This window comes from Miniopterus natalensis, chromosome 2, assembly GCF_054644295.1.
Source record: "Miniopterus natalensis isolate mMinNat1 chromosome 2, mMinNat1.hap1, whole genome shotgun sequence".
NCBI classification, from domain to species: Eukaryota; Metazoa; Chordata; class Mammalia; order Chiroptera; family Miniopteridae; genus Miniopterus; species Miniopterus natalensis.
Genome location: NC_142082.1, coordinates 34,002,991 through 34,017,625, shown reverse-complemented (window position 1 = coordinate 34,017,625; position 14,635 = coordinate 34,002,991). Strand labels below are relative to the sequence as shown.

The 14,635-nt window shown below is 40.4% G+C and overlaps 1 protein-coding gene across 1 annotated transcript in view; it reads left to right on the top strand.

The window, feature by feature from the left end:
- The window catches only part of ITGBL1 (integrin subunit beta like 1), a 184,533-nt gene that overhangs the window by 161,313 nt on the left and 8,585 nt on the right, over window positions 1-14,635 (top strand). The window contains exons 8-9 of the mRNA XM_016203847.2: window positions 1,111-1,227; window positions 10,374-10,520. Coding sequence (XP_016059333.2) covers window positions 1,111-1,227; window positions 10,374-10,520 — 264 coding nt within the window. The remainder of the gene's footprint in view (window positions 1-1,110; window positions 1,228-10,373; window positions 10,521-14,635) is intronic.

Genomic DNA, 14,635 nt, shown 5'->3' with positions numbered 1-14,635 from the left:
ACTGACAGCATTGTGGGGTCAGCCCTGAAGTGTCTCATGATCATTTCAGTGGGTGTGTAATTATGATGGTTGGCTAATGACAGAGAGTAGCAGATGTCTCAGAGTGGTTACCCAGCTGAAATTTTGCCAAACCAGTACAAACTCCTTAAGCAAAAGGAATTTACTTTCTCATTCAGTCTTCTGGTGCTGTGTTATGAGTATATTAAGGTGCAATATGGCTCAATGGTTAAGTGTTTATGCTTTAAGATTAATGAGAATGGATATAAATTTTGAATCTAGCCCTTACAAGCTGGGCCACCATGGAAAGTAACTTGGCCTCAATATGTCTCCGTATACTGTTAAGTAAAATGATAGTGGCCATGCTAGTCAATGTGTGGTATTATGAAAACAAAAGAGATGGAATTTAAGGAATTAAAATGTTCGACACATATTTACAGCTCAAGAAATGATGGTGGAAGTCATAATGACAATAGTTAAGGAGTACTCAAACCACGAACCAAACTCATTACAAAAAATTGTTCATACTTTTAATTTTTAAGTCAAGAATGATAACGATATTTAGGTCATGTGCTTTGACACATTCTCCATGTTAAAATGTGTTTTATGAACTATAAAATTGATGCCAAATAATCACTAAAATGTCATGTTGCAGTGTACCAATGAACATTTTTTTCTTTATGTGGTGGATACATCCAAAAATTGTGGTCAACTTTTTAAAATGATCCCATTAGGCTAAATTTGTCAAAATATGTAAAATTGACTCTGCTACATTAAATGTTATCATCAAGCTAAGTTGAATATGAAATATCCAGAGAGTTTAGCAGCTAAATTCGTCTTCAAAAATGAATGAAACAAAAGGTGGAAAGTAGTAAAGGTGAATGACTTCTGAGCCAGCAATTGGCACTTTCACTCCCTACCACCTTGGTTGGCATTTGTGTTTGACCTTCAGCTTACTGCAGGGAGGTAAGAAAAGTTATTTGCTGAACTAGAGTCATGCACAGCCTGGAACTGGTCTGAGAGGTCTGGGTTTAATAGTGTGCTGTTTCCTTTGAAAGCCTTCTTAGTTCTGTGAATCTCAAATTAAAGTGCTCTCTCCTTTGTATTTTGCAGGTAAATGTGAATGTGGCAAATGTACCTGCTACCCGCCGGGAGACCGCAGGGTGTATGGGAAGACGTGCGAGTGTGATGATCGCCGCTGTGAAGACCTGGACGGTGTGGTCTGTGGAGGTGATCAATTTAACTGCCTTCTGCTACTGCATGCAGCTTGCTTCAGCTGCCTTCCTTATTCTACTTGTCCTTTTTTTAAAAAAAAAATTGTTAAAAAGAAGACTCTTGATTTAGGGACATGTGAAAGTACACAGTACACTATTGATAAAAGATTGCTAAGACTAACCTAAATTCTATGGAGATAGTAAAAGGCTTAGCTGCCACTGAACACTTTACAATGATTTTTATTACTCTACTCTTAAAGACTGGGGGAAGTATCACTTACAAACTTGAAACAAAAGCAGTAAGATAACTCCCTAAGTTTAGTTACAACATCACAGGAGATGTGCAGTATCTCAGTTCCCATGATGGCGCTGAGAACCAAATAAAAGCTTACTGAAAGCAAGAATCTGTGTAAAGAAAGAACAAGGCAGAAAGGAGGTGGTCAGCAGAGTTAACAGCACAACTGAGAGTCCCAGAGTTAGAAGATTGACAGTGTCTACCTGGTCTTCATTCAGAGGAGGTGGGAGTCAACATTGTTCTTGTAGTTCAGCCTTGCAAAATCTCATGCTGTAGAGATGACACATGCTGATGACAGCTCCTTCCAGGTTTCCAGTACAACTGAGGTGACTGGATGTGGGATCAGACTGAAAGAATATAGCTGGATCTCTTCAAGATAATTATCATAATGCATTTGGGCACTTCATTAGAAAAAAATAAATTGCAGGTACAATGTATGAAAGGCAGGGACACTATCACTACCATGTATATCTGTATATTCTCTAACCAACCATGGAACACTTGCAAGTTGACCAAAAATTTCTTCTTTCTTTCCTTTGTGAGAGAAGGCAAAGGCCCTCTCTAACACCAGGTGGCTTATCTTACGCAGCCCCTGCAGCAGCAGGCTCCTTAACTAATTTTCCTGCTTTCTTCATCTTACACATGGGAAAGTGAGTGAGGTTTGAGGTGTTGATGTCCCATAACTAAAAAGTGGTAGACCCAGCACTTGGGCACTGACATCCAGTTCACAGATCTTTCCCTATATCACGGTTTTCCCCAGAGTGACATTAAACTGTTTGGACCTTATCTCAACATTACTCTTAGTTTAGATTGTCCCTGTACTGGTATTAGTTACCAGAAGTATCTAAGCAGAATGCAGTCTTTTTGTTAAGTCCCTTATGTGTATTGACCCATTTAATTCTCACAATGTGGTACAGCAAGCCTGACTGGCACCTGGCGAACGCCTTATACACGTCTTTGCTCTTATTATCATTGTCATTTTCTCTGTCATGTTGTGTCTACCTCATGAGGGTCTCCTTGCCCAAATGCTTTGGTGACTTGGTTGAAACAGTTGATAGTGGAGAAACCTGTTACATCTACATACCTTTTACACGTGCCATGCTTTCGGCTTCCATGAGTGCCATGACTCTGCCAACAGGCATGTCCCTTGCAGGGGTTCTGGAAGCTATGCTAAGGAATTGTTAGGAAAGGTTTTGGCTCCTGTGGAGCATGAGGTGTCTTCTAAACCAGAGAAGCCTCAACATCTGTGTAGCATGGGTCTCATCTTTGTGCGCCTGAGCTGTGTTCCCTGAAGAGAAGGTAATCTCCAGACCACCATGTGGAGCTGTTATCCTTATGCATTGCTGCAAAGACTCCCATCGAGAGGAAAGCCCAATACTGTCCCGCCGCTAGGATATGATTCCCGTCCCATATCCTTCTAAGGAGACTAGTGCCATGTGTCTCTCTAAAACTTAGCTGCACCTAAGAAAAGTTGCCCCCCTTTCCTGCTCTGGGGCAGTACAAGCGGCATTAGTAGAAATTCATGATTGAGTGATGTGAATCAGGGGGAGGGTACAATCAAGGATGAGTTCTGATAGTTTCAGCAACTGAATGGGTGGAGGAGACTGTGTTTTTTTTGGATTAATTGTCTCTATCTATTGAAAAAAAATGAGTTTTTTTCACAGAGGGCAATAGAAGTAGAGAAACTTAAATGGATTATGATTTTGTACCTTTTACCTAACATTCTATTCTTTATCTTTGCTTCTTCTGAATTGCTCTTTATCATTTTCCCATTCTTCCAAATCATCTCTTTTAGAAAGTCTTTTTGAAATTATTTAATACTTCCTCAGTACTGCAATAGCTTCATTAAAACACCATCACATTTTATTCTCTTTTCTCCAAGTCTATACAATTCTCATGACTATAATAAAACTTTTTTCCCCTCTGAAAAATTATAGTAGCCTCAAACTTATGATAAAGGTTGATGCCTAAGGACTTTTTGAATAAATTATAAATTAAGGGAGTCACAAATAAGTTAAGGAGTGGGGGGATGCATGCAATGTTGATCCTAGTTTGGGATCAGAAAATTCTTCAAGTTGGAGTTAACATTTGATCTGGGTCTTGAACAGCAAACATTTAGAGGTGCGAATATTGGATGTGAACATTTTAGGCCTGGGGAAGCTAAGCAAAGACACAGAGGTAAAAAATATTTGATATGCTGAAGGAATATATTTATTTCATTCTCCTACATAAGAGTTTTTTCTCAGCTGCTTTTGAATACATCCTTGGGAAGGATTTTTTTTTTCTCAAACTGTTTACTTATTTATTATTTATAACATTATTTCACCTCCATTTATTTTACTTTGTTCATCTTTAAGTATCATGATATCATAAAAATATTTTTATATTAATGTTTTTCTTTTCAACACTTAATAAAACTAAAATAATATAAAAACAAAATAAAAATCACGTATAAATCCACCATCCAAAAATAATATCTGGTGAAATTTTGTTTAATTTCCTTCTAGTTTTGTTTTTTTATATCTTTGAATCTAGATTTTTGAATCTTTGGGTGTTTTGATATTTTGTGTGGAGAAAGCTCACATCCTATGGTATTTTCAGTTGCTTCAGTTTCTCTGTGTGTACACTCTGCTACGTTTTTTTCACATGAGATTTCATTGAGAAGTAACCATTTTCTTTTAAGCAACGTGAGACAATGCCCAGCAGCAAAATGAATGTGAACCTCATATTCAGAAAGAACAGCATTTGAATTTTGGCTCTATTGCCTACTAGTCTTCATAATTTGGATGGACCATTTGTTCTCTCTGCCTTGGTTTTCTCATGTGTACAATAAGGGTAATAATGCCCACCTGCTCGCTTTATGGTGAGAATGAGACATAAAGTATGAAAAGTGCCTGGTACTATGTGATAAGTGGGCAGTCAATGAGTGTCCAATGTATGTAATGCAAAGTAAAAGATTGAAGCATCCATCTCCATAACAGGACAGAACAATCCATCTCTCTAAGATATCTTGAGGCACCAGTTACAAAGCATTTTGGAAGGAAATTGGCATCCTACAAATTGACATTTCAGTGTCAGGGAAGGAATGGCAACTAGTTTGTTCAAAGCCTTTAATTTCCCATCACGTGGCAGTCACATAAATCTTACTACTAGGAGGGTGTGAAACTCACAGACATCATCCCTCTGGTGTGGCTTCAGAGGAAAACAAAACTGAGAATCACTAATGTGGGTAATTTTCTCAGTTCACTACCAGACACTGAGCCATCATTTCTGTAGCCTTTCACCAGGAGGGATGAAATAGGACCCTGTGTATCCCTTGTGTGTTCAGAGCAAAATGCAGGTCCCTGACTCCAAAGCAGCATTTCAGTAAACAACAAATAGTAAAACCAAAAACATCTGTAAACCTACCTAATCGGCAGGTACAGGAGAACTGATAGCCAATGCTGTTTATCCACCTTCCTAACAATAACACTGAAGATGATTAAACCAGTTCTGGCAGGCTGGGATAAATTAGCAATTGTACCTGAAGGTGCATATAAGTAATTACATAATTCTAAGCAGTTCAGTTTTGATTCCACCAAAATTACAACCTGAAAATGACTGGCAATGAGAAAGTAAGTATGAAGTAATAGCATTCTCCATTTAATTTACTTATTGGAGAGTCATGTTCAATGATCATAGAAACATATGTGGACCCTCTCAAAACATCTTTATTAACAATAACATTTTTATGTGACCTATAAGTGCATGGATTTTTAAAATCAGGTAAGTCACTACTGAAAAAAACATGCTTTGTCCAAAGTGGTAGTCCTTAAGATGTGCTCATGTTTTAGTGGCATATGACTTTAATATTTCACAAAGAAAATGTATCTATAGGTTGGCTCATGTGTGTTTTTAGCCTAAAATAAGCATAATCAGAGCCTTCTGTCCTGTATTCCATATACCCAGGATTAGAATAAGAAATGAGCTGTTATTGCTTTTCTTCTTCCTTCTATGCTCCTGGAATAGCTGCCCATGAGTCCAATTTAAAAAACAAGTGGGGATAATGAAGAGCCACCTCTTAATTACACAATCAGTTTACATTTCTTTGGGGAGCTCTTTAGTTCATAGCTGAATTGGAAGGAGCTCATGCAGCCTGAGAGTGTGAGTGTGGTGAGCCCAGCACCACGGGATTTCTCAGATTGAGAAAGATCTCAGACCACTCACTCAAGCGAAGTCTTTTTTAGCTGGAAAATATAGTTAGTAGTGGGATTGTCTCCAAATTACATGTTAAAATCACAAACTTCTTTCCTGAGTTCATAAGTGTACCAGTTAGGACTGTGGTTGGCTGAAGGTAATTTACAACAAATAAGTCTGCTGGTTGTCACTTCAGAGATGGATGTTGAGGTCTACCTGAGATCCAGCAACATCCCACACCCCTCCTATCTTCCCTTCCACTCTGCCCTTCCAGCGTGACTTTTATAGTCACGCTCCTAGAAAACCTCTAGCTGTGTCCATCTTCCAGGAAAGAAGAAAGGGAAGAAAAAAGGGCAAAGGGCAAAGGACACATGTTGACTGAGTCTGTCCCATTTTCTTTGGGAGATAATCACCTTCCTGGATACCTCCCCCAACAGTTTTCTCTTATATCTAGTTTATTAGAGTTCTGTTCTAAGGGTATCTCTAGGTCGAAAGGTGCTGGGTAATAAAACATATTTCATATGAACATATTATCACTTCCCTGAAAAAAACACAAGTGCTCTCCTAACATTAACAGGCAAGAAGAATATCACCCAGGCAGAATATCATATCTGATATAATTAGTGTCCATTCATGGTTCAGTTTCCCAATTGAGAACCATCATTGCAGTGTTTTAAGGAAATATGTCTCTGAGCCAATGAATTTCATTGGAAAAAGTCATTGTCTATAGCAGCTCTGCCCAATAGAACTTTCAAAGATGATGAGAATGTTCTAATTCTACATTATTCAACACAGTAGCCATTGGTCACATGTGGCTACAGAGCACTTGAAATGAGTCTAGCACAACCGGGAAACTGAATTTTATTTTATTTTATTTCATTTATTTATTTATTTTAAAACAATTAAAAATATATATATCTTTATGGATTTCAGAGAGAGGAAAGGAGAGACAGACAGACAGACAGAAACATCAATGATGAGAGAGTCATTGGGGATGGAGCCTGCAACCCCAGCATGTGCCCTGACAGGGAATCAAACCCCAATCGCCTGGATCCTAGGTTGACTCTCAACCTCTGAGCCACACCTGGTCGGGCTGAATTTTAAATTTTACTTTATAAATTTAAATTGGACAACCCAGGTCCAGAGCAATCCTGGTGAATATTTTGGTGTGGGGGAAGAAATAGGACTAGGAACAAAAATCACTGATGAAGAGTAAGTATCTGGGACAGGATGAATGGCACTGGAAATGGAGATGGAATAGAAAACTACTCACCTGTGTGAAGACTCCAGAAGTCAGGTGAAGGCCAGTTTAGTCTACTTGAAATGGTTCATTAGGCTGGCTCTTCATACATGTTTGTTTTATAATGATCTATTATTGTAAACTTATAAGAAGATAACTTATCACTGGATTCTACCACCAAACAGAGACAGTGTTCTCACTGGTTCTGCAGTAGTTCTGCAACCCCTAGATCTACCCAGAGGCTAGGTGGCAACAGAGTAGGGTTTGCCCAGCAAAAGCTGACTAAAACTGCTGGTTTGGTCTTACTTTTTAACTCCAATTTTCAGGATCATTCCACTTAGTAGGTTCTTAATGGCCTCCTTTGTCATTTTATGAGACAACACAATCATCTTATTTTTCTCCTTCTGTCCTGAATGTTGATACTTGCCTGGCTTCTCCTCTTCTACCTTAGCCCTAAATATTGGAGTTTCTCCCTAGGTGAGCTCTTTCTTTTCCAAAGCTTTAAATGCCATCTACTTTCAGAAACTGCAGCATGTACATGCCTAGCCCTACCTTGTCCTCAATACCAGGCTGTGTCAGTCTCTTCCTTAACTTTCCATGTGGTTGTCAGAGGAGTATCTCATGTAAAAGGTAAAGGGAAACTAAACAAAACATAAATAAAATGACAGAATAGAACCACTGACGATACCAACTACTGATGAAGACGGAGAGCAACTGGACTTCCATACTTTCATAGTGGGTGTAATTTGTTACTTCCACTTTCGTAAACTCTTTGGTAGTATCTCCTAAAGATGGACTTACACATACTCTAAGACACCAAAATTCTACTCTTAGGTAAATGCCCAATAAAAAATCCCTACAGAAAAGGAAACAAAGAATATTATCTCAATCACATGAGGCTCAGAACAGAGCTGATTTGCTGCTCTCAACCTCTGCCTCCTACAGCTTCCATAGCTAATAAATAGCATCGTTATTCAAAATATTTTCTATCCACCTGCCACATCCAGTTCAACAGTAAGTCTCATTGGCAGCACCACCAAAGTAAATCTCATCCACTTGTCTCCATCTGCTCTGCCATCATCCTATTTTAAGCCTCTATCACCTTTTACTTGCACTATTGCAATACTCTCTCACTTTCTCCATCCTGGCTGCTTCCCAGCACTCCTTAATTCCTCACACTTAGCTGTCAAAATAAATGTACAAATTGTAAATTATATCAGGTTGCTCTTAGTTACCACTCTTCTGTGATTTCCTATTTCTATTAGAATAAAATGTAAACTCCTTACCAAGAATAAACAGTTGTTATGTTCTCATTCCTGAATATTTCTCCAACTTTATTATGTATTCCATTTTTCTTATTATTCTTCAAACACATTGGCCCTTTTTTACTGCCTGCGACATGCCAAGCTCTTTCTTATTCTAAGAACTCTCATTAGCTTTCTAGAATATGCCTCTAGAGCTGCTTCTCATCCCTTGGGTGTCACGGAGCCCTTCGCTGCCAACTCCAGTCAACAGTGTTCTAACTGTTGAACCCACTCGCACGCTCTTTAATTCTCCTGTACCTCCAGTGTGTTTGTTCACTTGTTGCTACTTGTTTTCTCCCCTAGTGCACTGACAGCTCCATAAGGGTAGGTCTAGTAGGATGCCTGGTGCCCAATAAATAGCTCTTGAATGTATGACTAAAATTATGAGAGTTTATAAAGAAGATACTGTTGAAAGCATTTAAATATTTTTTTAACTAAATGGGAGCTATGTAAATGGCAAATCAAAACATGTAAATACTAATGCATTTTGACTACTGTCTTGGCTAGCTGCCAATCTAATGTAGAAATATGTGATAAATGAACTGATACATAAAAAGTCACCTATCCTTGCACTGAGTTATTCTCAATGACATTCTAAGTCAAAGGCAGAATGCCTTTCTCTGCAATAGATATTTAATGATTCTAATGATGCCAAATTGATTATAATTCTTACTAACCCAAGTCAGTAAGAAACTGACACTTGAAAAGTCCATAGCTCAATGGGTTTGGTACTAGAAGCTCTCTATTGCTTTCTTACCTACTTTATACTCCAGATTATCTGCCCCCAAAGATGGACAAATTTTTTTAACTTCTTAATTAGACCTTACTTTAAGTGGACTTTTGTCTTATTGGAAAATTCAAGGTATAGTCAATTTAATAGCTATTGATTGAATGTGTAGCTATTAGAAGACACCAATTCTCTAACTTCACTCTACTCTATAGAACATAAAAATAAAATAGTCATCCAAGAACTGTCCATTGGCCTTGCAGGATAGTTCTTTAACCAGATGACCTGTAAACATGTCCTGGATTCAGTTTACAGTTGTCAGTTGTGATTTATTTTTCAAAAATGAGGAGATATTGTTAAAAAAAAAAATTACCTCAGTCTACAATTGTCTTTTGAGGACCCACTATGACTAAGGCAGTGTGCTTAGCACTCGGAAGGCTACAGTGATGGGTCAGAAGTCATTCCTATCTCAAGGAATCCAGTCAAGGAACGAGTCTATCTGACAAGTAACTGCATACCACAAGACGGAGACAAGAAGTTTCACCACAGAGGTGAAAAGTAAGGTAGTGCAGAAATTCAGAGGAGAGGAAGAATATCCCTGGGGGGTGTAAAAAAACAGCTGTTGCTTGTGCTGTTGGGCTAGATCTGGCTATAAGGCAACACACATTTGAGGAAAAGGGTAAAGCATCGATAGGAAACAAGAAACATTGTAGGAGGGTGATGTAGCCTAATAGCAACTGGACAGATGTATATGCCAATGGATAACTGCCACAAATACACTATTGTCTGTATTACTGAAAGATAAACATCCCCCAAATCGGGAGCCAATGGCAGAAGCCAAAGGAAGAGAAAGTCTGAGAAATGAATCGAAGCCTCATGCTGTTTTCAACTTCCAGACAATAACAGAGAGAGACAGGGTTACTTACATGTATAGCTGCTCTTATTAATAAGTAGCAAGGTGCCCAGACAAAGCAAGATAATCCCAGAGCCCATTCTTACAGAAATTAACCTTTTGTTTTTATTTGTAAACAGCAGGATTGCTATCAATTAAAGCTGCATCAACGGTCCACAACTAGCCTTGCCCATCGGTCTGGGTGTCCTGGCACCGAGACTCCATGCTGATAAAATGCAAATGATGCATTTTGTATCATGATGGTAAAATTCCAGTTAAATTGTTTCAAGGTTTTTTTCTCTCTTGAGTCCATTTCCTTTGCTTCACTCAGATGTACTATGTGAAGCTAGAGCTTTGTTGTGAAGTTCTCTGAAGCAGTGACAGGCCCGGTTTGACTATGCATAGAGGGAAAGTGTGTTTGCTGGGTAGGAAATGAGAGCCTATGGTTCACATCTTCCTTCCTTAAACACCGCGAGTCAGCCGGATGCGAGCCACCTCCTCTCACGCCGCCCTGTGATTGCTTCGCAGGCCACGGCACGTGTTCCTGCGGTCGCTGCGTCTGCGAGAGAGGATGGTTTGGAAAGCTCTGCCAGCACCCCAGGAAGTGCAACATGACGGAGGAGCTGAGCAAGAGTTTGTGTGAGTCAGCAGATGGCATATTGTGCTCAGGAAAGGGTGAGTATCCCTGCCGGAGCTTGGACTGGGTCCCCGCCGTGACACATGATTTGTACAGCAGCACGTAGCAAACATCTTTTCAGACGGCGCTTCACGTGAATGAAAATCACTCTGTCCTCTGCTTGTGCCAGACATTAAGCGTGAAAGTTAACCACGTGAAGTCTAGTATCCAAGAAAATGAGATGCGTGAGGTGGGTTGCAAGTGAAAAGATCCTCAGCCACTTGTGCACAGCCTCGTTATGAATGAATAATTGTGTAAAGAACAAAGTACAATAAGATATGCTGGGTACTGAATGCCACCCTCCCCCCCAAAGGCAAAAGTATAATTGTTGAGTTCACCTGTGAAATAGAGCCCAGAACTGCATGAGACACTCCGGACGCTCATGGGGTTCTCGCTGAATGTTAGGGAGCTGCCCTGCCTGGAACTGGATGTCATTTCCCAGCCCTCCTCTTCTGCTCAGTCACCTCCTTGCAAAACAAACAACCCCCCCTTTTCAGACTTTTATAGCAGGAGCTGCATTTACCCTCCAGCGCCTACCCTGGGTCAGGTGTAGCAAGTCAGTATCTTTCTGAAGACGACCAGGGGAGCAAAGCCACTCTGCTGAGGCGTCTCAGGAGCAGAATGCGCCCCAGGGACGCGCCCGGCACAGTGGCTGCAGCTTTACCTGCCGCTCAAGGCCAATGCTGTGGGCAGGAAAGGGGCATCCTGACGTGACTGCAAAGATGAAATCAGATGGATGCTGTGGCCACATGGTGTCAGGAGGAAGGATGAAAGTTGATACAAACGTGCTCATTTCAATAGACAACCATGCCTTGTTTTTCCAGGAATTCTGTATTTGCGACTGGTGTGTGCAGTGCCCTGGCAAGGAGGCCGTGCCTCTCGCCTAATGCAATTACAGCAGCCAGGCTGCACTTAGAAGAATTTAAAGCAATCACTTTGTTCCCGTTTGTTCTATTAAATTCAATCAAATTTCAAGCCCCAAACAAATATTGCTCCATTTTCAGTTTTCAGGGGCCCTCAGGTCCTGAAAAACACTTGCTTCAGGTTCACAAAGTTCCGTTGGGCCCTGGCTACTGTGGCTCAGTTGGCTGGGCATTGCCCATGCACTGAAAGGTGGCCAGTTTGATTCCCAGTCAGGCCACATGCCCCAGTTGCTGGCTCAGTTCCCAGTAGGGGCGCGCCGGCAGCATTGGTGTTTTGCTCTTACATTGAAGCTTCTTCTCTCTCCCTCTCCCTTCTTCTCTCTCTAAAAATACTTCAAAAAAAAAAAAGTATTGTAGGGAGGAGGAAGGAGAGGTTACAAGGAAGAGACAGGGAAGGAATTGCAGAGGAAGAGATTAACAGAAAACAGGAAAGGGGGTAGGAACAGAATTAACCTTCACAGGGGAAGCAGGAGGGAAAAAAGAAATGTTGTCAGACCATAAGGGAGTGTCCTATGTATAAAAAAGCACTGAGAATGATTAATTTGCCTGAATTAGATTTTTTTTTTTTCCTGAGTATAGCACCAAACACATAGTCCTAAAGTTTAGATACTTTAGTTGCTTTTCATGATGACATTATCCTTGGATTAAGGATATTAACTTTTCACAGAAACTCTACTGAATGAGGAAACTCTTATAACATGAGTGTGCTTGTTTATATTTGTTTATTTTTAAAATCAGCCATTTCATATGTGTGTGTATTTACTAGACACATTATAAAGTCATTACTATTGTTCATAAGCAGGGCTCTGCTAAGTCATGCCCAGTGGCAGGTACAGAAGGAAAACCCAAAGCCAAGCTCACCTGTGTAGTGAATATCAGCCTGTCATTTCCTAAACTGAAGTTCCTGCAGAAAGAGGACTGGTTTGTTTTCAAGAAATAAACATTCTTATTAAAGTCATAACAGTCTGAGGAGAAAGCCTCATTTTTCAGTATCATAAATGTAGAAAATGCCACACACGCAAAAATGGGTGAACCCAAAGGCATTTCCTCAAAACAAAACAAGAAAATCTCTCTAGCTAATGCCTTTTTCAAATTGTTTGCTTTAGGTGGTGGAACTCTATCTACAGATCAGTGAAGGGTTGAAAGCATATATTCCAAGCTATTTGTTTATCCTTCAGTGTGTAGAGTTTTTAATCTTGAATCTCAAAAAGGAATGCACATAAACGCTGCCCCGGGGCTGCATGTTTTGAGGCCGGCTAGTGAGGGTGGAGGCAGCTGGCTGTAGGCTCCTTCCTTCCTCTTTGCCGAGGCATCAGTGCTGGGTGAGGAAGGACGGGCCTGGGGGCTGTGCTCTTCCAAAGGCACAGAGAATAGTGGGGCTGCAGCCGTTATTTCTGTCTCCGTAGAGGGTCCAACTCCACCCCTCACCTCAAGAACCACAAAAAGTTTAACTTATGAAATAGACTACGGGTTTTTGTTATGGTAACAGACAAGAGAAACCTATTCCAGGTTATTCGACTGGGGCCAGATATCTCTTGATAGATTTCATAGACTTGCCAGAATTCCATATACTTTTCCTCAAAACTGTAAATGAAAACCCCTCACCCTGATTATTACAAAAGAAACTGGAGTGTTTTTCTTTCTCCAACTAGGGGACAGGTAGGAGCAGTGGGCCTGAGGTCACGGTGGCGCACACCACTTAGTAGCCAGGACCCAACTGTTTCTACCAGAAAGAAAAACCTGAAACATGTGCTCCCTGTGAGCTGCGAATAAAGCTGTCACCTCAGGAGACGATGAAGAAATAGCGTTTTATTTCTTTACAAATTTATAGCCAAGACAATAAATCACTCCATAGAAAAATTTAAAACAAGATACATTGTTGTGACCTTCATAACAGATGGAGTCATGAGTACAGTAGTGAAAACTGCCTGCTGGGATGTCAGGTTGCAGCATTTTGTCAGGCTTGATGAGTTTAAAAGAAAGTCCATTTTGTTAATGGGGCCACTAACAAAGGTGCTCGCCCTCGCACCCAAACTGTTTACATCAATAACCAGAGAGAGGGGCTTAGAGCCAGGTCTCCCCTAAGTTTAGCTACCTTTGTGGAATACATGATATAATTCATCAGCAGTTTGTTTGTTTGTTTGGGTATTTATTTGTATCCAAGAGTACATAATAACCTTTTTACCTTGAGAACTTCAACCTAGGTCCAGGTCATCACCTCTAATGTTCTTAAAGGTGTTGGCTGACGATGGCTGTAATTGCATGTCATTAAAGGTCTCCTTAGAACACTCACAATTACACTATTGAGTCCCTTGTCATCCGAATAATTCCATGGTACACCCACCTACCTGTCCCTCACTACACCCTACCCTGGCCAGTTCTCCATCCCTGAAAAGAGACAGGGTAAAAGTTAGGATTCAAAAACCAGACTCAGACTAGTGTTTTAGTTGCATTACCCAATACGGCTGTCAGTGGGAACACACAACTCCTTTTTGAAACTATATGGTTTTTTCTTGTGGGAGACATTACAGATAGACAGATAGGTAGATAAAATAGTAGACTGAATCATATTGAACTCTTAACTGAACTGTTGTTTATTGCCCCTGTGGCTCTGGGCAATTCTCTTATCCTTCCTGTACATCCATTTTCTCATCTTTGAAGGCAGAAGAATTTCATTTCTTCCCCTTTTTAATCCTAAGGATGCTCTGAAGACAAATGAGAAAATGTGACTGATTCCCCAGGAATAGAAGCCAGTAAAAAACACAGAAGGGAGATCAGGGCATTCTTAAGGGTCCTCACACTGAGAAAAAAATAAATGGATTAGTGGTGTCGTGGTCATGAATTTACCACCATAGACTTCCTGCCGAGATGGGCCAGCTGCTCCCTATGGCTGGACTGGGTCTCATAAGCTGAATACTCAGTCACCTCTTGGCAGTCATGTGGTTTATATCTGTCTGACAGAGCCCTCTCCCTAAGATTTTCCCTTTCCAGAGATGAGCAATTTGGCGCCCGGTTATTGATGAAGCAGCCAGAGCATTCAATAACAAAGGTGCTATGAGACATCCTAATAACAATCACATTGTTGTTATTACATGCTATGCTACCCCTAGTTTCACAAGCAGTAGAAGAATTTCCTACCTCTAAGATGCACTGAGAACTGACAAACAGGAAAGAACAACACAGCTGGGGAA